This window comes from Saccoglossus kowalevskii, chromosome 12 (assembly GCF_978046115.1).
Source record: "Saccoglossus kowalevskii chromosome 12, keSacKowa6.1, whole genome shotgun sequence".
In the NCBI taxonomy this organism is placed as follows: domain Eukaryota; kingdom Metazoa; phylum Hemichordata; class Enteropneusta; family Harrimaniidae; genus Saccoglossus; species Saccoglossus kowalevskii.
Genome location: NC_140652.1, coordinates 32098715 through 32125885, shown reverse-complemented (window position 1 = coordinate 32125885; position 27171 = coordinate 32098715). Strand labels below are relative to the sequence as shown.

Below are 27171 nucleotides of genomic sequence, written 5' to 3'. Positions count from 1 at the left end.
CGGAGAATTGCTGGCCAACTACATATTACCAGTGAAACATAAACTTAAAAATACGACACTATGTAATTGTAAATTTGTAATTGTAGTACTGTTGTGCAAAGAAACACACAGTTTACACTTTTTTAATTTCTCATACAGATTTTAAAATGTATTATGACAACACCTTCATCCCTGTGTGTAGTTGTAGTCAAGGTTTCCAGAAACACACGTTTTATTGCAAGTGAAATACACGCTATTCCTTAGAGGCTTAATAACTTGATAGCCAAGAGCCACAGCCAAAGCTTTTAGAACCTTGAACTAAGACATTGAGAAAACTATTTCCTTTACGATCAGCAGAAATTCACGCATTTTAATGCATAACTATCTAAGTGAAATGGAAATTAATCAAAATCACCTCTGTGACAATAAATATTAACGTCCAGATAATATAACAGGAATAGAGTACTTCGTACATTCATGCTAAGCGCTGTCACATGCTGGTATGATCCACGAGCGAATAAAAGAGTATTATCCAACATGAAACAATCATAGTGTGATGATTAGAGAAGGTGATGCTAATTTTTTTGACCAAAGATTAAATTTAAGTAAAAAACTATCAAAAAACATAACTAGTGGTCAAATCCCACTCATTTTAAAGTTCATAATAACTGCATAAACAAAGTTATAAATTGATATACAACACCTTAATTACTATATAAGTTATATAGGTGATGAAATCAGTCTTCAGCTACATAGTAGTAAATTAGTTGACAATACAATAGTACAAGATTATTTAATTCAAACTGTCTCTACTTTACATGTGCATACTATTTGATCACCCCCCCCCCCTTCTTGGCTGCCTAGAAATTGTATAGGTTTGGAACATATACATTTTTTTAAATGTGATATTAATTAAAACAGCGAATTAAAGTATTCATAGGTTTCATAAATCATCAATATAAATCAGTAGTGTTCATATTTTCTGTTTTGGGGGATCTCCCATTTGAAAACCATGAGTGTGCTTCAATGTCCAACATATTTGCAAAATCAGAAGAAAATGTTGTCAGGAGCCTGTGAATAAAGTATTTAAAAAAATCCTCCAGCCTCTCTCCATATCAAATGGGTAGCCCTTGAAAGCCAATCTGTAAATCAGTTAATATTTCACTTCATTATACCTCAGGTTTCAAACAGGAACGAGTTGATTATGACTTACTGCATATGTTGTGCGCTCACTTCATGCATATTATGCGGTAGATATAATTTCCCTGAATTGGCCTTCTTGTTTGACAGTCATTTGTTTTGTGTTTTTTTTCGTTTTGACGACACGTATTCAGACATCGTTTGGGTACATTATAACTATTGCATTAAACTGAATTGTTTGCCAAAATCGCGGAAATTTAACTGACTCAATTATAAATGATCGATCGGATCGGTGACGGGGATCAGTAGCGTACCATGACATGCAAGCAGCAGGTGAACTTGTGTCATTCTGAATAAAATACACAAAATGGACTTTATTTTATTTCTTTAACACTTTATTTGAAGCGGGTAGGCCAATATTCAATGAGTAATTTTCATTGGGCCCTCTGTAGGAACACAATAAAAACACAATATACACACTTGAGCCATTTACGACAAATTTTTCACTAAAATATATTTTGTAAGTTTTCTTAAACATGCCTAATGAAGCTGAATTTCTGATATCGGATGGTCAGTTATTCCATAGGGTTATCCCTCTATACTGATACGTCCTCTGACCCATGGATGTGTACTATACTTGTGGGTTTGGGAGATAGGACTGAACATTTTGCTTATATATAAAGGCGCCAAGCCATTGGTTGCATTATACATTACGATACCTAGAAAATCGAAAGGCAAGATACTCTGTTTTTTGAACAGTTCAAACGACGATTGGCTAAAGTTGTCAGAGGAAATCACACGAACTGTCTATTTCTGAAGCTTATACACCCGACATAAATTTGATTGACTTGTATTGCCCCATACTATACAGCAATAGTCCAATAACGACTAAATAAATGAAAAATACAATGTTCTTCTGACGGAAATAGGTAAGAAGCTGCAAACTCTCATAAGAAAACCAACTCGTTGGCTAAGCTTTTTGCAAAGCATATCAACATGATGATCCCATGATAGAGTTTTATCTAAAACCACCCGAGCGACTTTTCGAAACTGACTGTTTTAATTTTTTCACCATTGAAGTTAACCAGAAAATCTTCACCAACATTATTTAGCCTTTGACGGGATCCAACAAGCATATATTTTGTTTTAGATGTGTTGATTGACATTTATTTGGAATTAAACCAACGCAAAATTGGCCAATAATTATCATTATGCACTTTGTGACTACCTTGATACTTGGTCCAGACGATAACAGAGTTTGATCGTCCGCATACATATCAATGGAACTATTTTCGAGAAATAATGGTATGTCATCAATAAATAGAAGAAATAATAATGGTCTTAAAATTGAACCCTGTGGTACACCATGTCGAATATTGACCGGCATTCGACTGTTTGCCCATCGAATACACAACTTGCCTTCTATCAGTTAAATAAGAATGAAACCAAACATGGGAGATTGGAGAAATGACATAAATTGAGAGCTTATTCAATAATACATGTTTATCTACCATATCAAACGCCTTGCTTGAATCGAAGAAAAACAAATCACACAATAAGCCATCATCCATATTGCTAATGTAACCCAATCATTTTGTGTGCCCAAAATGTAGGTATTACTCAGTAATTTAGTAAATGAATCTGTATTTACAAACCATCTTAGCACAAAATTGCAAACTGTTTTATTACATAATACACTGTATTAATTTATTTTGTATGTATAAGCAGCTCATCTACGCGCAAGTGACCGTATTTATTATGTAGTTTTAAATTTTGAGGTGTGAACGAGGTTGGTAACTTTTTTTTATGAAAACGAGGCTGTGGATAGAAAGGAGCGAGAGTGAGAGTTGATTTGGTTTCTGTGCTCGTTGTATAAATACTAGCTAGTTGTATGTGTAACTTTGATGCATCGATCGAAAAGCTAGGAAAGAACTGGGTCAGGGTGTTGCAGCCCACGGGCGAGTTATCGTGCGACATTTGTCTTATTCCCGTGCCGTGCAGAAGTCAAAGTAACTGTCGAACCAGTGTCGCACCAACTTTGTGGACATTCAACGTTGGACTGTGTCGTCGATGATCGGATGTGACTCGGGAACTGAAAAGTAGGGCTCAATGAACTTGACATACATCAGATCGTGGAGCCTGAATCTTCGGAAGTTGTTGTAATTCTCTTAGAGTGGCTGTCTTCTCTGGCAACGTCATTGCGTCATCGCTAATTATACGTCCCTCGCGGTCAGCAAATTTTCGGAACTGTACAGAACGTTGTGAACCAGTTGGCGACTTTTGACATCGTGTGACATTGCTGTATATTGTTGAACATACCATATGTTTGTTTGATATAGTTTTATTATTGTAGTATGTATCGTTTAATAAGAACTGACAATAGCGGTAAAGCTATTGTGTTTTCGCTGTAAATTGTGTAGAGTATTTAGTGGATGGCGCGAGCCTGTTGTTTTTGCCCCAGTAATTTGGTTTTTGAGTGACATTATTTTGCAATGTTTATCTTATTGGCGGTTTGCCAATTGCTTAGAAACCATCGCTGTAAAATGTTCAGCTTTATTGGATAGCAATACTTTTGGACGCTACCATTTCTGGGGACGGGGACATAGCATTGACTCTACTATCCTCTTATTGCTTAATTTTTCTGTGAAGTACCAGTGTACTTTCTGTAGCGGTCAGCTGCATATGAATCATATTGTTTAAGCATAATCTAGATTTATTTAATTGTGTATAGAATACCTGTATTTTACGTTGAGTTTGAACATTTTAATAAGTTTTAGAGATACACCTTTTGTTCTTTTAACAGAGCTTATGTGCATTTCTATGTAGTAATCTGTGTTTCATATTAGTGCAACTATTAATATTGGTCTTCTTTAAGATAGTCTAAAGTATTAAGTGAGAGGCTGTGACAGATTAATACGGTGCATGTGATTATAATTAGGTACTGTTCAGATGATATTGGATGTTTTAATAGTTTTGTTTGTGAGTACCAATGTAACATTTGATGTATTTACACAGATCTTGTTGGATTAATAAGGTTAATATTGTATTTACACAGAACTTGTTGGATTAATAAGGTTAATGTAATTTGCTTAGTTTGAGCTGGATAGACCCTGCGTATAAGATAGCTAGGACATGCTGGATTATTACATGTATATTGTTTTGAGCATACATGTATATCAGGTTGTTGTAGTTTAATATAGTTAAGTGAATTATTTGTACGATTAGGACTGATATAGTAATTAGATTGCTGGCTGATAAGGTAGTCAGTGGGTTGTATTGACCAAACTTAGTCAGGTTAAAGTACTTATTGCAAGCATTATAGTTATTGAATGTTGTCGATGTTAAATAGAGAGAACGAAGCATCGGTTGTTTTGGATGCTGCTTGTTTAGTCAAAGATTTCTGTTCGTATTGTATTAAAGTATTTGAAGTTGATACTGTTCAACCATTGTCAGCACCTTGTCTGTATGCGTGCGTGTTTCTTCACCCTGTGGTGTGTTAATGTTCGTTGTATACTGACTAATCAACACCACGGACCCTGCCCCAAGTATTTAAATTGTGGCATCGTCTCTCGTTGGTAAACAGGCCCCGGTGAGAGGAGTGTTACACTAAGTAATGTATCACATTGCTTAATCATAGCTGTATGGCAAGAATGGGATTTCCGAAAACATGCGATTTAGAAATTAAATCATGGCTATTCAAATATTGGTATATGTGATCATGCGCATGTTTTTCAAAGATTTTTGAGATTATTGGGAGCAACGAAATTGGACGAATATTACACAAGTCATGGGATTCACCCTTGTGTAATGGAATAACTTTGGCATACCTGATGAGTTCTGAGGTTGAATAAATAAACAATACTTTAACAAATGAATGGAACAGAAATACGCAAAAGTTTAGATGATGTATTGTAAAGGCCAGCTGACTTAGAACTAGATAGTGAGAACAGTTGGTTCTTCACGAACTGGCATGGAACAAATGTTCGAGTATTGGTAAATTGGGGTTCAATACATTTCCGTAAATTCGTAAAATATGAATCTCCCACTGAAACTTTGGGTCGTACTAACTTGTCGGCAACAGAAGCGAAATGTGTATTACAATTATTAACGATATTTTTGAGGTTATTACCAACTGAATTATGAACGTTAGGTTTAGGTTTACCACCACTGATCAAATCGATAATGGTTTTCCACACGGCGGCACTGTTGGAGCTATTGATTTTGATAAGTTGAATATAATTGTTTTTCTTAGCGGCCTTGATTGAATTAACTACCAAATTACGTTTGGCTCTATATTGGTTTAGGACGGTAACATCACTCAAAGTACGTGCAAGCTTCTGAAGATTGTCTCTTTCTCTAATTTTAAGTAGAATGTATGTATCCAGCCATCACACGTCTACAATCAAATGGGGCATGCGAATCACAAAAATGTTGTTAAAAATAGAATGGCATGTCTCAAATGCTAAATTAGTATCAGTAATATTGTGTACGGAAAGTAGAGGTGTGTTCCGAAAGTCAGCCAAAAATAGAGACTTAACGAACACTTGGAAATGTATATAGCAAATAGAAACATGGTTATTTGATTGAGAGAAGGAACGAAGTTTGCTAACCACGAAAATAGGGTTATGGTCCGAAATAACCAAATCATGAATGAGAGCCAAATTAACATTTTCATTATGATTTACATAAACATGGTCCAGACATTTACAGGACGTAGGCCTCGTAATACCATTAATAATTTGAGAACAGACTAAATTAACTAATAAAGTAGTGAGTACAATTAGATAGATCATAATTAAGGTCACCAAAAATATACATTTATTTGCCTTTTAGGTAAGCTTTTTCAATGCTATGAGCTAACAGCACATCAATGTTAAGAACAGTACTTGTAGTAAAATAGACCTACAACTGGGTGGAGTTAATTCAATCCACATAATTTCAAGAAAATTGTTCTCTAGGCCAAGTCTACGACTGAAACCAAAGCCACTGATAAAAGCCACAAGACCACCCCCCTCTCCCATTTTGACGGTACCGCCTAATTAAATTGAAACCATTATTATGAAACTCATTGTCATGGTAAGACGAATTAAAAAAGGTTTCACATACAAAAAAGTATGTTGACTTGTTTTTTTTCCAATCAGCAGTATGTATCAAATTAAGCTCGTCAATTTTGTTAGCTAAATGGCTAATATTAATAAACCCAAGTCTCAGACCATTCTGGAGGTTTAAATTATTCACGAAATTGCAATTGTCCAAAACACTGGCCGGATACCTAAAATTTACAGTATTTCTGCTTGTGACCCGTTTTCCCACAACTCCAGCATCGAATACATGTTACTTGACGACATACACGAACTGTCGAAGTGATCGACAGTTTAATGAATTCCCCTCTTCATGCAAATAGGCGTCCAACATACTTGAAATGAAAATATTGGTTGTTGGATTAATAGCTTTAAGTTTGTTAACAGACGATATGGGTTCGTTAACGATGTAAATTTCAAAAAATAAAATTCTTAATATCATTGGTTCACAATGAATGATAACCGAGTTGCTCTTTGCAATCAATTCTGACATATTGTCAAAACACCTTGAAACATCCGGGACTACGGACAGGCCAGCATACACTAACATAAACCAAATATATTTAGCTCATTGACCTTTGACATTTTTGTATTTGTGCGAATATCATTTCTTCACATAAAGTCATAACATATTGCAACGATTAGTAAAAATGGTTACTTAGACAATGGAAAACATGGTATGAGATTTCATTCTACGTCCTATGGTTTGAATCCAATCGTACGCGAAATAGAAAGATAAGTTCTATACAGCACGTACTATATGATAAAATACAAAACAATAATGGTGTGTACACGTCGTCTCCAGCACCGGTTTTGGTTGTTATTGACACTACGTGAGTAACTTTCTGGTTCACTATAACATATGTTGTGCTTTTCGGATTGTTCTTGCCTCTGCCTTGGCAAGGTGGTCGGCGAACAAGATGGCTACCGCTCACACACGACCACCTACAACGTCAACAAGTCAGTTAACGAAAAATCATGCGATAAGGTGTGACAATATTGATGGAATACCAGTTGAAACCTATGTGGAGGCAATTGCTGATTTGATCGGGGCAACTAATATTGTGGCGGCCTCTCGCATGAATCGATCTATTATCGTTTTTCTGTCTAATGTCTCATGGGTTGGTATGGTCTCTGCCGCTGTCATTGATGTTGAAGATTTACATGTGTCAGTCGAACCTCTGGTCCGACTCTCAACTAAAATTGTTTTATCAAATGTATCCCCTTTTTGCCAGATAAATGTATTACTGACGCCTTGGCCAACTATGGGCGTGTTATGAGCGCAGTGCAAGCGATCCCACTCGGGTGTGAAAATCCAACACTAAAACATGTTAGGTCTTTTCGCCGGCAGGTTTATGTTCATTTAAAAGATCTAAATATTAATAGTTTATGCCTATTACATTCCAAGGTCAAACGTACAACAGTTATGTTTCATCCGAAGAACTGACTTGCTTTTCATGTAAGATGAAGGGGCACACACAGAAAAGATGTCCAAACTCACAATTAATATATATGCAAATGACTCACAGTGAAAACAATAGTAATTAAAAAATAACTTAACAACAGATATGCAACAGGTAAAGAGTAACTTAAATACCACTGACACATTGACTGACGAAAACGATGACATGACTGATAAAAATGTTACAAGACCAGCTGATACTGCTATACAAAACAAGGTGACCCATCTAACAGAAATCGTTGAAACTGATATGGCTACTGGCTCAACCAAGAACATGACAACAAAGTGCACCGTTCAAAATCGCCAGTGAGCAGAGAAACACAAAATGGTGACAACATAGATAATGATAATAAAACTGAACCAGTCCTCAAAAAGCGCAACGATGGAAATGAAAATGAAATGGAAACTACTGAAGAAAACATTTCAATTGATGAAGAGAGGGTACACACCCCTCCTTCCCCTCCCATTGCATCACCTTCGCCTCCCCCACCCTCTTCGCCCTCCGAACCCCTGCCACATGTTTATGCAAATGTGACAGTGTGCAACCCTGTGCCACAACCCGATGACACTGTGTTGTCTTCATTTCCACCATCCCCTCACTCGATTTCACTGCTACTTCCCCGCGCTACTCGCCGCTTTCTGCTATCCCGCTTGACTTAAGTGGGCTAACCGATAAGTCTGAAGACCTTTATAACACACCAAATCCACCAGATCAAACGAATGTCGAAATGTAGGAAACTTTTAGTGATTGTAGCAACAATGAAGGGTCTACGATATCCGAGATTTCAACGTGTACGGACAGTAATGAAACAGCTATATCAAATGAAAATATTAAAGAGTTGTTGGTGTCCACTCTGCATTCTTGTAGATTCATAGATAAGTGCTTTGAATTTTGCCCCAATCTTAAGATACTTGCTAGACACCTAATAAACTACCGAAACTCCCAACAGTTGAACACTTCAGACAAAGCGCGCATTCACAGACTCATTAAGAAAATAAATCAGAACTGGTAATTTTATGGCCGATTTTTAAAAAAACACCCTCATGATGATAAGCTCAATAACATGCGCAACATACAATGTTAATGGCTGTTGTTATGCTCTCAAACAATATAGTGTATTCGAATATCTTAATTCTCTTGCATCAGATGAAAACATATGGAAACTTTTGTGGCGTGGCCTTGGTATTTTTTCTCATGGCACTGTTAATCGCGCAGGTATAGAACCTGATATGCGCACTGCCAAGCTGCTCAAATCTGTCCTGCTTCGTCTCAAACTGTGTGATGCATGGCATCAGCACCATGGTAACATGTTGAATTTTACTTGGGGCCGTGGTGGTACGCTGGTGCGTTTAGATAGAATTTATATCAGCAAGTGTTTGCGCGGTAAAATTAAAAATATCAATACCAGTAATGGTGCGCTAGCGTTTTCTGATCATTCTCTTGTCAGCATCATCATTGCTATAGACGGTGGTAAACATAAGAGTCCTGTGTGGTGTATGAACACCGGGATTTTGGGCGACGATGTTTATGTCACTGTTATCACTGAGTTTTGGGCGAAGTTGCAATCGCTCCGAAAGAATTATGCGAATATTCAGGCGTGGTGGGACATCGGGAAAAACAAAATCAAATTACTAACCCAGCAATATTGCACATTTAAAAAAGATAAACACAAAACAGAAAAACACGTCATGGAAATTGAACGCACTACTACAGGCAATGCACCGCTCTCCAACACCTACACCGAAAACAAAGAACTTTTTGCACGCCTCGTTAAACATGAAAATACTGGTCTTACTACTCGTGAACGAAAGTGATGTGTGTAACCCCTTCTATTTTCAGCTAGAGAAAAAGAATGGCAATAAAAAGGCGATTTTTCAGCTCAGGCGCCAATTGCAAGATAACACACTCACTGAAAATCAAACTGAAATTTGTAAACTCGTACATGATTTTTACAATAACCTGTACACTCCCGATAACATCGACATCGATGCTCAAAATAACATTTTTGAAGGCCAACCAAAGCTTAGTGAAATCGACTGTGATGACCTTGACGAACCGATCACATTTGACGAAATGAGCACTACCGTCAAAATGCTTTCACACGGGCGTACGCCTGGCATTGATGGGATACCAAACGAGTTTTACCAAACGTTTTGGCATATTATTAGGAGAAATGTGTGTGAAGTTTTTACTGCTGCCATCAAAGTAATGCGCTCTCTTTATCTTGTACTAGAGCAGTTGTTACTCTCCTTTCTAAACAAGGTGATGTCACCAACCTAAAACACTGGCGACCAGTGAGCCTGTTATGCAGTGATTATAAAATCTTCAAGAAAACGCTTGCACTGCGACTGCGCGGGGTCATTGGCACCATTGTTCACCAGAACCAAACTTGTAGCGTTCCCAACAGGCATATACATGACAACATTAGTCTCCTACATGACAGCATTGACTATGCCAACGTAACTAACTCTCCTCTGGCCATCGTTGCCCTAGACCAAGAAAAGGCATTTGATAGAATAAACCATTGCTATATCTTTAACACACTTTATGCCTTTGGTTTTGGTGACCGCTTCATTTCCTACGTTCGCCTCATTTATGCACACGCCCAGTCTCTGATTCGCGTTTACTGCGCTCTCACTGCACCTATCGACAAGGCTGCTCAATGTCCACTGCCCTCTACGTTATAGCCATTGAACCACTTCTCCAGAAAATCAGAAATGATAAAAACATTGAAGGGTTAGTCATGCCACACAGTATTAAACAGCATTGTAAACTTACTGCTTATGCTGATGATGTTGAATTTTTCATAACTCGTAAACAGGATTTTAGTTCACTTGCTCACTGGTTATAACTCAATAATAAATCTGCAAAAATCTGAAGGGCTATTGGCTGGTAGCTGGCGCAACAACACTGACTCTCCTCTTAACATCAAATGGAACAGTGTGGGATTGAAAGTGTTGGGTGTTTATATTGGGAACAGCAAAACATATACCGACCAGAACTGGGATGAACTTGTGTCAAAAGTGAATAACAAAATTAATTTCTGGAATCACTTCGTTTATAGCATGTCCTACAGTTAATAACCTGATTTCTTCACAGCTATTGCACCGTGTTAACAGCATAGCACCACCCGTGGACGTAGTTCTGAAGGTGCAGAGATTGTTGCTTGAATTCTTTTGGCAAGGCCAACATTGGGTTTCTGCCGAAACACTGTACCTCTTCTTGGAAAAAAGTGGACAAAACGTCACGCACCTCCCAACGCGCACCAGTGCTATGCGTCTCGGTTACATTCAAAGATACCTGTACAGCAACCACAACCATCCTTGTTTTAAATTCACTGACTACTTTTTTAACCAAGTAAGTAATGAGCATTTTGCCAGTCAACTTCTACGAATCACTATACTATGAATGCTCCTTTACGTTATCTGCCATCCTTTTATTGTGAACTCCTTCAGTGTTGGAAGTCTGTTAATATAATGCGTAATTTTAATGACAGTAACGTAATTGATATTCTCAACAAACCATTGTTTCACAATCCACTCATTCTACATCCCATAAAAATGAACCGTTTGAACTCAGACACTTTGTGGACGCAGGAGTAACCAAGGTCAGAAACCTTGTCCAGGAAACAAAATATATTTGTTTGGGTACTGCTGATCTGGCAGAATTAAAATCCACTCCCAACGTATTCTTCAGCGCAGTATAAAGGTTTATGGAAAGACACAATCAACACCTATTTCAAAAGTAAAAAAGAGTGCAACCATTCTTTTTCTCACCCCAGCTTTCAACTTTCAACTTTCCGACGACCTTAACTTACGACTTTATAATATGGAAAGGGGTGCAATTTATAAATATCTGATTCAGGTTCTCTACGTCAGTCACCATCCACAAAAACTATATACTGTTTGGCGTGACATACTGAGTCTACCTGAAAATGCCAAGCCCAATTTCCATGATTGTTATAAAGCACCAGTTATTGGAAAATATAAGGTCATGCAGTGGCGTATCTCTCGTGGTGCGTTTCCAACTGGGAGATTTTTGTTTAAAGCCCGTCTGAACAGTTCTGATAAGTGTCCTTTCTGTGATGAGGTCGATACTTTTCAACATATCTTTTTATGATTGCTCGCCTAATGATAACCTACTATACCTTTTTACGAACATCGCGTCTCGTCTGGTTCAACAAGACTTTCGGATTCCTGGTTGGTGGTTCATAATGTTACCACCCCGTCGAGCAAAACAGTGTCATTCTAGCCAAGCACAAAGCATTTTTCCTCTTAGCGTGCATGGCTAAACTTGCGATTCACTCCAGCCGTAGTAACAAGCGGCAAAACAAATGATCCAGTGACCCTCTCGAAATTTTCAGACAAAGTATTAGGTCAAGACCTAAATCAGAATATGAATATTCACGCGTTATGAACCTATTGCCTAAGTTTAACAATACATGGACAGTGGAGAATGTGTCACATTCAGGATAATGAGCTCCGTATTATTCTATAATAAACTATTGGCTTACTTGTCTTGTCAAATATTGCAATTTTCGTACTCACATACAGAAATGCACAACCAAGTTTAGAACACGCACAGGAGCCAAGAGTTTCGTCCTCTGGGTTATCTGCAAACATACGCGCGTTTTTCCTTTCTGCTACTTGTTCTGTGCTTTAAATGTTTTAGTTTCCCCTTGGAATTTGGGAGAATGAGGTTATCCTGTGCCACAACTACCTCCAGGTCACCCTTGGGCACACTGAGCGCGCGGGTGAACACGGTGCTTTCCAGCGCTCCTTGAATTATTACAGGCTTGGCCTCACGACTTAATCGTGTCGATTTTCAGCTTTATTGGACATGTCTTGGATACGACGTTAAAACTGCATCTGATTGTGGAGTTTTTGTACTTGGGAGAATGTGGTTACCCTTTGCCACAACTACCTCCAGGTCACCCTTGGGCAAGGTGTAGTACCCGTCAGCCTTGGGTGCCAACTTCCCACATAATAAGTTTGGTTGACGTCAGTAAGGGCATAGGGTCATAAAAGCCTTGCACCAACTCAGCCTCAAGTATGAGGTATTACCTATTAAAGGCAACGTTTACGTTTATTTAAATATGTATATATGTGTCCTGGGCAAGATTTTAAACTACACCCGGTTGTGGAGTCTATGGACGTGGGAGAATGAGGTTACCCTTTGCCACAACTACCTCCAGGTCACCCTTGGGCAAGGTGTAGTACCTGTCAGCCTTGGGTGCCAACTTCCCACATAATAAGTTTGGTTGACGTCAGTAAGGGCATAGGGTCATAAAAGCCTTGCACCAACTCAGCCTCACGTGTGAGGTATTACCTATTAAGGCAACATTTACGTTTATTTAAATATGTATATATGTGTCCTGGGCAAGATTTTAAACTACATCCGGTTGTGGAGTCTATGGACATTGGAGAATGAGGTTACCCCTTGCCACAACTACCTCCAGGTCACCCTTGGACAAGGTGTGTAGCACCTGTGAGCCTTGGGTGCCAACTTCCCACATAACAAGTTTGGTTGACGTCAGTAAGGGCATACGGTCGTAAAGCCCCTCTTCATGTAAATATGTATATATTATTTTCAGTTGTTATTTGGCAGGGGGGGGTCGTAACGTCTTATAGTGAGAACCAGTGTGACTGGCCTGCCAATGGGGTGCTAAGGATTTCATTGGGAAAGTTATCAGTTACATCCCTTGATGTAATTTCGTTTTACATATCCGTAAATCAAAAATCACAATACAATACAATATAATGTTATTACGTTAGCAAGGAAAGTAAAATATAGACCTTTGTGTTCACGCGAAAAGTAACAACATGGTTTAATTATTTCACACTTAATTTGTTATTTTTTTAGAGTGTTTTTTTTTTCTTTAATATATCATATTTCACTTGTTTTATTCCAGTAATGCTATAACGTTGGAAATTATCTAAACTCTTGAAGCTTTCTTTCAACTGTAACATCCTCTTCCGTAGTGATGAGAAATTGTTCGTAGTAGAGTATATTTTGAGGGGGATGACGTATTTGGAAGCTACGCATATACTAATCATATTAGTGTGACACTTGTTTAGTTAGTAAAATTGGTCATCTTCAGTAATGCCAGATAGAAGAAACCCTATAAAAATTGATGACGTTTTCAAATAAACTGGAAGAACATGACACAGATCATCCCCGGTAATAAACTTATCATTACTTTAAAACAGGTGTGATACATAATTCCCTTATTGATAAAATCAAAGTAGCACACTGATCTCATATTAATACATATGGTGTTGTTGCACCAGATAATACGTTTCATTGGGTACAATTATTCAGAATCATTCACAATCGTACATACATTTAAAATGGTTTAAAGACGTGATAATATATTCTTTTCACATCACAGTACTTGAAATAGTCTTTCCGATTTCATTTGACTCAGACAAAATTTGTATGGAATTGCCGGAACATAAGTGCACATTTCTCGTTCACATTTCCTCAAACTGCGAGACTTCGGACCAGCGTATCTTCTCACCCCATTCATGTTCAAAGTATAAACGTTTAAACTTGTGGGCAAAAAATATATGATGAATAAGATGTATTTGTTTTTTTAACTTTAATGATTAAAGCAATATATTTGAGGAGACTCTTGTGAATGCTGGGGATGTAAAAAATATGATTATAATAAGAAGTCTTTTATAATAACTAAATTACACTATGCAGGGGGGGATTAGTAGAATTATGGTTTGATCTACATTCTTTTACTTGTGGTAATGAAAATCACACAAATCATAGATGAATTCTTGTTTTCACAAAGAAGATGAAAATGTAGATGTATAGCAGGCATAGCGTAGATAACAAGTAGTCATAGCGTAGATGAACCTTATCCACATGCGCGCATACTAGATGGAACGCTTCGACCGAACGAGCTTTATCGTACAGAGCAGACGACGATGCCCATTCTTCTTCTTTGCGGTTAGATCACCACAAGACTATTAATACGCTTACTATTACGCATATTTTTTTTTTATCGAAGGCCTCTTCTGTTGATTTATTTCTACTGAAAAAAACAAGTTTTAAAATATTTTATCGATAGCTGATAATGATTTTACCCAAAATGCCCTGTCGAGGGTGAAATAATTATAATTTACAAAAGAAAATAATTTCATCGCGGAATAACTACTAAGGTTACTAAGGTGTTACTCGGTTCCTCAAAGTGACCGTCTTGTAGATTGCCAGACAAAGAAATATAAACAAACGCTTTCACTTAGGGGTATTAACAGCTAAATCGTCCTAGTGTCACACCGTTTGTATTACGGGAAGTAAAGAAAATGAGACTCTCACTTTGAAAACAGCCAGAATCTACAAATAACGCCTACGCTTTCATTGGGTTCGAAAATCGAACACCAGCATGACAATGTTTAGTTGGGCGTCTTTTAAAATAGTGCCACTGTGACGCTTCGACCAATCAACAACAAGCATATGATTGCGTGGTGGCAGAGATACATTCGTAGAAATAGAACTCTGCCTGGGAGATTGAACGATGCCCTCACAAAAGTCTGCTACGATGTTAAAATCCGCTGTTATTGGCAATGGACCGTTTTATTTGATGCCGATTTTAGTACTAAGTACTAGTTATCTAACATTTTTCTTTTCCTTTTTAAATAGTTTCGTTTTCGAAAACAACATTGTATTAAAGTCCATAGCACATGGCCTTGATGCTCAATAATTGAATACACTATCGCGAATATTCTGCTGCACTAATGTCATAAAATCCATTGGAATTAATGTACCATAATGCTATAATATAATAAGAAATATATACCTGGACATGTCGTTGTTGCGCTTCCCAGAGGTTGGCATATACTATTGTTACTTGTATCACTGTCAGTAGCTTGAAGTTGAATACACAATTTTGTAAAGAGAGAACAGTTTGCAGCATCTAATGTTAGGGATAACACTGTTCCTGAGATGGTATTGTCGTTAGCAGCAGCAGTAGTAGTTCCAGTTGCATCAAACATAGTTGACATTATAGCGGATGTATCATCTGCAAAGTACCCCTTGACACCTGTCACTGCATAACCACCACTCGTTGAACTTAGAACGATATCTAATGTGACATCCGTTGGTGCAGTGGTACTGTATGCTATTCCTGACGCTGGATCCGTAATTGTAAAAGATGAAACAGCTACATCTGAAAAATATTTGTAAAGGTATTTATAGTGATAAATTCATATTGAACATAAATTGAAGAAAAACGACATTTTAAAGTATAATTTGATCCATGTAACACCACTACCTGTATGAAATGGGCCATGAAGAAAAAACAGGTAAATTTCAATACAACTTCATATATTGACTTTCCGAGACGTCGGATCAGCGTGTCTTTTCACCCCATTCATGTTCAAAAAACATTCAAGTATAAATGTTTAAACTTTTGGGCAAAGAAAAAGAAATATAATGAGTAAGATGTTTTTTTTTGTCTTCCCATAGAAGTATTTGTTTTTTACTGTAATGTATAAAGCAATATTTTGGAGGGACTCTTGTGAATACTGGGGATGTAAAAAATACATTAATAATAATAACAACTACAGTAATAACTAAATTACACCATTCACGGGGGTGGGGGAAATTAGTGGATCTATGTTTTGCTCTTCATTCACACAAATCATAGATGAAATCTTGTTTTCACAAAGAAGATGAACATCAGACATAGTGTAGATGAGAGGTAGACATAGCGTAGATGAACCTTATCCACATGTACAAAAGTTTGTAGATGAAGCTTCAAGTAAATGAAATGTTGAGTGGCTTTGTCTACGTTTTGACCAGCAGATCTACAGTAGATCTAAAGTAAATGTAACCTCGTCTAATGTAGATCTACATGATTGGTAAGGGCAAGACAGCGGCATCAGTCGCGGATTCTAGAAGCGCGCGTACTAGATGGAATGCTTCGACCGCACGCGCTTTCTCGTACAGAGCAGATGACGATGCCCTCACAGAAGTATGATTTCGATATTTAAATCCGCTGTTATTGGCAATTGACCGTTTTATTCGATGCCGATTTTAGTACTAAGTACTAGTTATCTAACACTTTTTTTTCCATTTCAAATAGTTTCGTTTTCGAAAACAACATTGTATAACAATCCATAGCACATGGCCTTGATGCTCAATAATTGAATACACTATCGCGAATATTCTGCTGCACTAATGTCATAATCCACTGTAATTCATGTACCATAATGCTCTAATATATTAAGAAATATATACCTGGACAAGTCGTTGTTGCGCTTCCCAACGGTTGGCATATATTATTGTTACTTGTATCACTGTCAGAGGCTTGAAGTTGAATACATAAATTGGTGTAGAGAAAACAGTTTGCAACATCTAATGTTAGGGATAACACTGTTCCTGAGATGGTATTGTCGTTAGCAGCAGCAGTAGTAGTTCCAGTTGCATCAAACTCGCTTGACATAGTAGCGGATGTATTATCTGCAAAGTACCCCTTGACACCTGTCACTGCATAACCACCACCCGTTGAACTTAGAACGATGTCTAATGTGACATCCGTTGGTGCAGTGGTACTGTATGTTATTCCTGACGCTGGATCCGTAATTGTAAAAGATAAAACAGCTACATCTGAAAAATAGTTGTAAAGGTATTTGTAATGGTAAATTCATATCGAACATAAATTGAAGAAAAACGGCATTTTAAAGTATAATTTGATCCCTGTAGCATCACCACCTGTACGAAATGGGCCATGAAGAAAATCCAGGTAATTTTTTATACAACTTCATATATTGACTTTCCGAGACGTCGGATCAGCGTGTCTTTTCACCCCATTCATGTTCAAAAAACATTCAAGTATATTGTTTAAACTTTTGGGCAAAGAAAAAGAAATATAACGAGTAAGATGTTTTTTTGTCTTCCCATAGAAGTATTTGTTTTTTACTGTAATGATTAAAGCAATATTTTGGAGGGACTCTTGTGAATACTGGGGATGTAAAAAATACATTTATAATAATAACAAATATACATATAGCTGCATAGTTTTCAAGACCATGGCACATGGCCAAGTCACATGCAATGCATGGCCATGTATGACTGTTTGCAATAGCCCTGAAAATTAACGTTGGTTCCATGTTTGTATATGTGATAGTGTCCGAGATATTATAGCCATGCCATATTTAATGAGTTCCATGACCATATATAGTCATCGGGTATGTTTGTTAATTCTCTTGTCCAATATCTTCAATATAGCATTGGTTCAATGTTCCTACTTGCAACAGTGCTTCAGATATTAGAGACTTGCATATTTAATGAGTTCTATGACCATATATGGTCATTTAAAATGTTGGTCAATTCTTTTGTCCAATGCCTTCAGTATAGGTTTGGATACATGTCTCTATCTTTAAAAATGCTCGAGATATTATGGATATGCATATTTAATGAGTCATATGACCATATATGGTCATCGAATATGTTGGTCAATTCTTTTGTCCAATGTCTTCAATATAACATTGGTTCCATGTTTGTGTTTGCAATAGTGCCTGAGATATTAGAGACATGCATATTTAATGAGTTGTATGACCATATATGGTCATCGAATGTGTTGGTCAATTATTGGTACTATGGTACAGCCAAGCACCACCCATGGACGTAGTTCTGATCGTGCAGAGATTGTTGCTTGAATTCTTTTGGCAAGGCCGACATTTGGTTTCTGCCGAAACAATGTACCTCTTCTTGGAAAAAAAGTGGACAAAACGTCACGCACCAGTGCTATGCGTCTCGGTTACATTCAAAGATACCTGTACAGCAACCACAACCGTCCTTGTTCTAAATTCACTGACTACTTTTTTAACCAAGTAAGTAATGAGCATTTTGCCAGTCAACTTCTACGTATCACTATAAATGCTATGTCATTTTCCATCCTTTTATTGTGAACTCCTTCAGTGTTGGAAGTCTGTTAATGAAATGCGTAATTTTAATGACAATAACGTAAATGATATTCTCAACAAACCACTGTTTCACAATCGACCCATTCTACACCCCATAAAAAATTAACCGTTTTAACACTTTGTGGATGCAGGAGTAACCAAGGTCAGGAACCTTGACCAAGAAACAAAATATATTTGGTTGGGTACTGCTGATCTGACAGAATTAAAATCCACTCCCATCGTATTCTTCAGCTCAGTATAAAGGTTGTTCATGATTCCATCCCCACTAAATGGAAAGACACAATCAACACCTATTTCAAAAGTAAAACAGAGTGCAACCATTCTTTTTTGCACCTCAGCTTTCAACTCCACATTCCTGATGATCTTAACTTACGACTTTATAATCTGGAAAGGGATGCAATTTATAAATATCTGATTCAGGTTCTCTACGCCAGTCATCATCCACAAAAACTAGATACTGTTTGGCGTGACATACTGAGTCTACCTGAAAATGCCAAGCCCAATTTCCATGATTGTTATAAAGCACTTGTTAATGGAAAATATAAGGTCCTGCAGTTGCGTATTTCTCATGGTGCGTTTCCAACTGGGAGATTTCTGTTTAAAGCCCGTCTGAACAGTTCTGATAAGTGTCCTTTCTGTGATGAGGTCGATACTCTTCAACATATCTTTTTTTGATTGCTCGTCTAATGATAACCTACTATACCTTTTTACGAACATCGCATCTCGTCTGGTTCAACAAGACTTTCGGATTCCTGATTGGTGGTTCATAATGTTACCACCCCGTTGAACAAAACAGTTTCGTTCTAGCCAGGCACAAAGCATTTTTAGTTCTTAGCATTGCATAGCTAAAGTTGAGATTCAATCCAGCCGTCGTAACAAGCGGCAAAACAAAGGATCCAGTGACCCTCTCGAAATTTTCAAACAAAGTATTAGGTCAAGAACTAAAACAGAATATGAATATTCACGCGTTATGAACCTATTGCCTAAATTTAACAATACATGGACAGTGGAGAATGCCCTGTGTCACATTCAGGATAATGAGCTCCGTATTATTCTATAATAAACTATTGGCTTACTTGTCTTGGCAAATATTGCAATTGTTGTACTCACATACAGAAATGCACAACCAAGTTTAGAACACGCACAGGAGCCAAGAGTTTCTTCCACTGGGTTATCTGCTAACATACGCGCGTTTTTCCTTTCTGCTACTTGTTCTGTGCTTTAAATGTTTTAGTTTTCCCTTGGAATTTGGGAGAATGAGGTTATCCTGTGCCACAACTACCTCCAGGTCACCCTTGGGCACACTGAACGCGCGGGTGAACGCGGTGCTTTCCAGCGCTCCTTGAATTATTACAGGTTTGGCCTCACGTGGTGTCGATTTTCAGCTTTTTGGACATGTCCTGGATACAACGTTAAAACTGCATCCGGTTGTGGAGTTTTTGTACTTGGGAGAATGAGGTTACCCTTTGCCACAACTACCTCCAGGTCACCCTTGGGCAAGGTGTAGTACCTGTCAGCCTTGGGTGCCAACTTCCCTCATAATAAGTTTGGTTGACGTCAGTAAGGGCATAGGGTCATAAAAGCCTTGCACCAACTCAGCCTCAAGTATGAGGTATTACCTATTAAAGGCAACTTTTACGTTTATTTAAATATGTATATATGTGTCCTGGGCAAGATTTTAAACTACATTCGGTTGTGGAGTCTATGGACGTGGGAGAATGAGGTTACCCTTTGCCACAACTACCTCCAGGTCACCCTTGGGCAAGGTGTAGTACCTGTCAGCCTTGGGTGCCAACTTCCCTCATAATAAGTTTGGTTGACGTCAGTAAGGGCATAGGGTCATAAAAGCCTTGCACCAACTCAGCCTCAAGTATGAGGTATTACCTATTAAAGGCAACGTTTACGTTTATTTAAATATGTATATATGTGTCCTGGGCAAGATTTTGAACTACATCCGGTTGTGGAGACTATGGACGTGGGAGAATGAGGTTACCCTTTGCCACAACTACCTCCAGGTCACCCTTGGGCAAGGTGTAGTACCTGTCAGCCTTGGGTGCCAACTTCCCACATAATAAGTTTGGTTGACGTCAGAAAGGGCATACGGCCATAAAAGTCTTGCACCAACTCAGCCTCACGTGTGAGGTATTACCTATTAAGGCATTGTTCACATTTATTTAAATATGTATATATGTGTCCTGGGCAAGATTTTAAACTACATCCGGTTGTGGAGTCTGTGGACATGGGAGAATGAGGTTACCCCTTGCCACAACTACCTCCAGGTCATCCTTGGGCAAGGTGTGTAGCACCTGTGAGCCTTGGGTGCCAACTTCCCACATAATAAGTTTGGTTGACGTCAGTAAGGGCATAGGGTCATAAAAGCCTTGCACCACCTCAGCCTCAAGTATGAGGTATTACCTATTAAAGGCAACGTTTACGTTTATTTAAATATGTATATATGTGTCCTGGGCAAGATTTTAAACTACATCCGGTTGTGGAGTCTATGGACGTGGGAGAATGAGGTTACCCTTTGCCACAACTACCTCCAGGTCACCCTTGGGCAAGGTGTAGTACCTGTCAGCCTTGGGTGCCAACTTCCCACATAATAAGTTTGGTTGACGTCAGAAAGGGCATACGGCCATAAAAGTCTTGCACCAACTCAGCCTCACGTGTGAGGTATTACCTATTAAGGCAACGTTCACATTTATTTAAATATGTATATATGTGTCCTGGGCAAGATTTTAAACTACATCCGGTTGTGGAGTCTGTGGACATGGGAGAATGAAGTTACCCCTTGCCACAACTACCTCCAGGTCATCCTTGGGCAAGGTGTGTAGCATCTGTGAGCCTTGGCTGCCAACTTCCCACATAATAAGTTTGGTTGACGTCAGTAAGGGCATAGGGTCATAAAAGCCTTGCACCACCTCAGCCTCAAGTATGAGGTATTACCTATTAAAGGCAACGTTTACGTCTCTTCCTGTCATTGCGAAGCAGAATTTGCCAAGCAAGCGTTCGTTCGATTTTAAACTACATCCGGTTGTGGAGTCTGTGGACATTGGAGAATGAGGTTACCCCTTGCCACAACTACCTCCAGGTCATCCTTGGGCAAGGTGTGTAGCACCTGTGAGCCTTGGGTGCCAACTTCCCACATAATAAGTTTGATTGACGTCAGTAAGGGCATAGGGTCATAAAAGCCTTGCACCAACTCAGCCTCAAGTATGAGATATTACCTTTTAAAGGCAACGTTTACGTTTATTTAAATATGTATATATGTGTCCTGGGCAAGATTTTAAACTACATCCGGTTGTGGAGTCTATGGACGTGGGAGAATGAGGTTACCCTTTACCACAACTACCTCCAGGTCACCCTTGGGCAAGGTGTAGTACCTGTCAACCTTGGGTGCCAACTCCCACATAATAAGTTTGGTTGACGTCAGTAAGGGCATAGGGTCATAAATGCCTTGCACCACCTCAGCCTCAAGTATGAGGTATTACCTATTAAAGGCAACGTTTACGTCTCTTCCTGTCATTGCGAAGCAGAATTTGCCAAGCGTTCGTTCGATTTTAAACTACATCCAGTTGTGGAGTCTGTGGACATTGGAGAATGAGGTTACCCCTTGCCACAACTACCTCCAGGTCATCCGTGGGCAAGGTGTGTAGCACCTGTGAGCCTTGGGTGCCAACTTCCCACATAATAAGTTTGATTGACGTCAGTAAGGGCATAGGGTCATAAAAGCCTTGCACCAACTCAGCCTCAAGTATGAGATATTACCTATTAAAGGCAACGTTTACGTTTATTTAAATATGTATATATGTGTCCTGGGCAAGATTTTAAACTACATCCGGTTGTGGAGTCTATGGACGTGGGAGAATGAGGTTACCCTTTACCACAACTACCTCCAGGTCACCCTTGGGCAAGGTGTAGTACCTGTCAGCCTTGGGTGCCAACGTCCCACATAATAAGTTTGGTTGACGTCAGTAAGGGCATAGGGTCATAAAAGTCTTGCACCAACTCAGCCTCAAGTATGAGATATTACCTATTAAGGCAACGTTTACGTTTATTTAAATATGTATATATGTGTCCTGGGCAAGATTTTAAACTACATCCGGTTGTGGAGTCTATGGACGTGGGAGAATGAGGTTACCCTTTGCCACAACTACCTCCAGGTCACCCTTGGGCAAGGTGTAGTACCTGTCAGCCTTGGGTGCCAACTTCCCACATAATAAGTTTGGTTGACGTCAGAAAGGGCATACGGCCATAAAAGTCTTGCACCAACTCAGCCTCACGTGTGAGGTATTACCTATTAAGGCAACGTTCACATTTATTTAAATATGTATATATGTGTCCTGGGCAAGATTTTAAACTACATCCGGTTGTGGAGTCTGTGGACATGGGAGAATGAGGTTACCCCTTGCCACAACTACCTCCAGGTCATCCTTGGGCAAGGTGTGTAGCACCTGTGAGCCTTGGCTGCCAACTTCCCACATAATAAGTTTGGTTGACGTCAGTAAGGGCATAGGGTCATAAAAGCCTTGCACCACCTCATCCTCAAGTATGAGGTATTACCTATTAAAGGCAACGTTTACGTCTCTTCCTGTCATTGTGAAGGAGAATTTGCCAAGCAAGCGTTCGTTCGATTTTAAACTACATCCGGTTGTGGAGTCTGTGGACATTGGAGAATGAGGTTACCCCTTGCCACAACTACCTCCAGGTCATCCTTGGGCAAGGTGTGTAGCACCTGTGAGCCTTGGGTGCCAACTTCCCACATAATAAGTTTGATTGACGTCAGTAAGGGCATAGGGTCATAAAAGCCTTGCACCAACTCAGCCTCAAGTATGAGATATTACCTTTTAAAGGCAACCTTTACGTTTATTTAAATATGTATATATGTGTCCTGGGTAAGATTTTAAACTACATCCGGTTGTGGAGTCTATGGATGTGGGAGAATGAGGTTACCCTTTACTACAACTACCTCCAGGTCACCCTTGGGCAAGGTGTAGTACCTGTCAGCCTTGGGTGCCAACTTCCCACATAATAAGTTTGGTTGACGTCAGTAAGGGCATAGGGTCATAAAAGCCTTGCACCACCTCAGCCTCAAGTATGAGGTATTACCTATTAAAGGCAACATTTACGTCTCTTCCTGTCATTGCGAAGCAGAATTTGCCAAGCGTTCATTCGATTTTAAACTACATCCGGTTGTGGAGTCTGTGGACATTGGAGAATGAGGTTACCCCTTGCCACAACTACCTCCAGGTCATCCGTGGGCAAGGTGTGTAGCACCTGTGAGCCTTGGGTGCCAACTTCCCACATAATAAGTTTGATTGACGTCAGTAAGGGCATAGGGTCATAAAAGCCTTGCACCAACTCAGCCTCAAGTATGAGATATTACCTATTAAAGGCAACGTTTACGTTTATTTAAATATGTATATATGTGTCCTGGGCAAGATTTTAAACTACATCCGGTTGTGGAGTCTATGGACGTGGGAGAATGAGGTTACCCTTTACCACAACTACCTCCAGGTCACCCTTGGGCAAGGTGTAGTACCTGTCAGCCTTGGGTGCCAACTTCCCACATAATAAGTTTGGTTGACGTCAGTAAGGGCATAGGGTCATAAAAGTCTTGCACCAACTCAGCCTCAAGTATGAGATATTACCTATTAAGGCAACGTTTACGTTTATTTAAATATGTATATATGTGTCCTGGGCAAGATTTTAAACTACATCCGGTTGTGGAGTCTGTGGACATGGGAGAATGAGGTTACCCCTTGCCACAACTACCTCCCGGTAATGCTATAACGTTGGAAATTATCTAAACTCTTGAAGCTTTCTTTCGACTGTAACATCCTCTTCCGTAGTGTTGAGAAATTGTTCGTAGTAGAGTATATTTTTGAGGGGGATGAAGTATTTGGAAGCTATGCATATACTAATCATATTAGTGTGAAAATGGTTTAGTTAGTAAAATTGGTCATCTTCAGTAATGCCAAATAGAAGAAACCCTATAAAAATTGATGACGTTTTCAACTAAACTGGAAGAACATGACACAGATCATCCAAGATAATACGTTTCATTGGGTACAAATATTCAGAATAATTCACAATCGTTCATACATTTAAAATGGTTTAAAGACGTGATAATATATTCTTTTCACATCACAGTACTTGAAAATAGTCTTTCCGATTTCATTTGACTCAGACAAAATTTCTATGGAATTGCCGGAACATAAGTGCAACATTTCTCGTTCACATTTCCTCAAACTGCGAGACTTCGGATCAGCGTGTCTTCTCAGCCCATTAATGTTCAAAAAAACATTCAAGTATAAACGTTTAAACTTTTGGGCAAAAAATATATGATGAATAAGATGTTTTTTGTTTTCCCATAGAAGTATTTGTTTTTTAACTTTAATGATTAAAGCAATATATTTGAGGAGGCTCTTGTGAATACTGGGGATGTAAAAAATATGTTTATAATAAGAAGTCTTTTATAATAACTAAATTACACCATGCAGGGGGGGAATTAGTGGAATTATGGTTTGATCTACATTCTTTTACTTGTGCAGATGAAAATCACACAAATCATAGATGAAATCTTGTTTTCACAAAGAAGATGAACATGTAGATGTATAGCAGACATAGCGTAGATAACAATTAGTCATAGCGTAGATGGACCTTATCCACATGCGCGCATACTAGATGGAACGCTTCGACCTAACGAGCTTTATCGTACAGAGCAGACGACGATGCCCATTCTCCTTCTTTGCAGTTAGATCACCACAAGACTATTACTACGCTTACTATTTGCATATTTTTTTATCGAAGGCCTCTTCTGTTGATTTATTTCTATTGAAAAAAACAAGTTTTAAAATATTTTATCGATAGCTGATAATGATTTTACCCAGAATGTACTGTCAAGGGTGAAATAATTATAATTTACAAAAGAAATAATTCCATCGCGAATAACGGTTACTAAGGTGTTACTCGGTTCATCAAAGCGACCGTCTTGTCGATTGCCAGACAAAGAAATATAAAAAAACGCTTTCACTTAGGGGTATTAACAGCTAAATCGTCCTACTGTCACACCGTTTGTATTACAGGAAGTAAAGAAAATTAGACTCTCACTTTGAAAACAGCCAGAATCTACAAACAACGCCTACGCTTTCATTGGGTTCGAAGATCGAACACCAGCATGGCAATGTTTAGTTGGGTGTCTTTTAAAGTAGTGCCACTGTGACGCTTCGACCAATTAACAACAAGCATATGATTTTGTGGTGGCAGAGATACATTCGTAGAAATAGAACTCTGCCTGGGAGATTGAACGATGCCCTCACAAAAGTCTGATTACGATGTTAAAATCCGCTGTTATTGGCAACAAACCGTTTTATTTGATGCCGATTTTAGTACTGAGTACTTGTTATCAGACAATTTCTCTTCTTTTCAAATAGTTTCGTTTTCGAAAACAACATTGTCTTAAAATCCATGGCACATGGCCTTGATGCTCAATAATGGGGTACAATATCGCGAATACTCTGCTGCACTAATGTCATAAAATCCACTGGAATTAATAATGCTATAATAATAAGAAATATATACCTGGACAAGTCGTTGTTGTGCTTCCCAAAGGTTGGCATATATTATTGTTACTTGTATCACTATCAGTAGCTTGAAGTTGAATACATAATTTGGTGTAGAGAAAACAGTTTGCAACATCTAATGTTAGGGATAACACTGTTCCTGAGATGGTATTGTCGTTAGCAGCAGCAGTAGTAGTTCCAGTTGCATCAAACTCGCTTGACATAGTAGCGGATGTATCATCTGCAAAGTACCCCTTGACACCTGTCACTGCATAACCACCACTCGTTGAACTTAGAACGATATCTAATGTGACATCCGTTGGTGCAGTGGTACTGTATGCTATTCCTGACGCTGGATCCGTAATTGTAAAAGATGAAACAGCTACATCTGAAGAATATTTGTAAAGGTATTTATAGTGATAAATTCATATTGAACATAAATTGAAGAAAAACGACATTTTAAAGCATAATTTGATCCCTGTAACACCACTACCTGTATGAAATGGGCCATGAAGAAAAACCAGGTAAATTTCAATACAACTTCATATATTGACTTTCCGAGACGTCGGATCAGCGTGTCTTTTCACCCCATTCATGTTCAAAAAACATTCAAGTATAAATGTTTAAACTTTTGGGCAAAGAAAAAGAAATATAATGAGTAAGATGTTTTTTTTTGTCTTCCCATAGAAGTATTTGTTTTTTACTGTAATGTATAAAGCAATATTTTGGAGGGACTCTTGTGAATACTGGGGATGTAAAAAATACATTAATAATAATAACAACTACAGTAATAACTAAATTACACCATTCACGGGGGTGGGGAAATTAGTGGAACTATGTTTTGCTCTTCATTCACACAAATCATAGATGAAATCTTGTTTTCACAAAGAAGATGAACATCAGACATAGTGTAGATGAGAGGTAGACATAGCGTAGATGAACCTTATCCACATTTACAAAAGTTTGTAGATGAAGCTTCAAGTAAATGAAATGTTGAGTGGCT

General features: G+C 38.5%; 1 protein-coding gene across 1 annotated transcript; it reads right to left on the bottom strand.

The window, feature by feature from the left end:
* Window positions 1–14240: 14240 nt before the first annotated feature.
* On the bottom strand, window positions 14241–27075 carry LOC146735742 (uncharacterized). The gene is made up of 5 exons (XM_085506042.1): window positions 27054–27075; window positions 26188–26556; window positions 16916–17284; window positions 15474–15842; window positions 14241–14708 (listed from the first exon to the last, which is right to left on the bottom strand). The coding sequence occupies exons 1-5, from the start codon at window positions 27073–27075 to the stop codon at window positions 14659–14661; spliced, it is 1179 nt and encodes a 392-aa protein (XP_085362168.1). The 3' UTR covers window positions 14241–14658.
* Window positions 27076–27171: the final 96 nt, after the last annotated feature.

Coding starts and splice junctions, on each gene's coding strand:
- LOC146735742 (XM_085506042.1), bottom strand. CDS start 27,075: ATGTCTGATGTTCATCTTCTTT. Junction 17,285..26,187: donor CACAACAACGACTTGTCCAG/GTATATATTTCT, acceptor ACTATTTTTCAG/ATGTAGCTGTTTTATCTTTT. Junction 15,843..16,915: donor CGCAACAACGACTTGTCCAG/GTATATATTTCT, acceptor AATATTTTTCAG/ATGTAGCTGTTTCATCTTTT.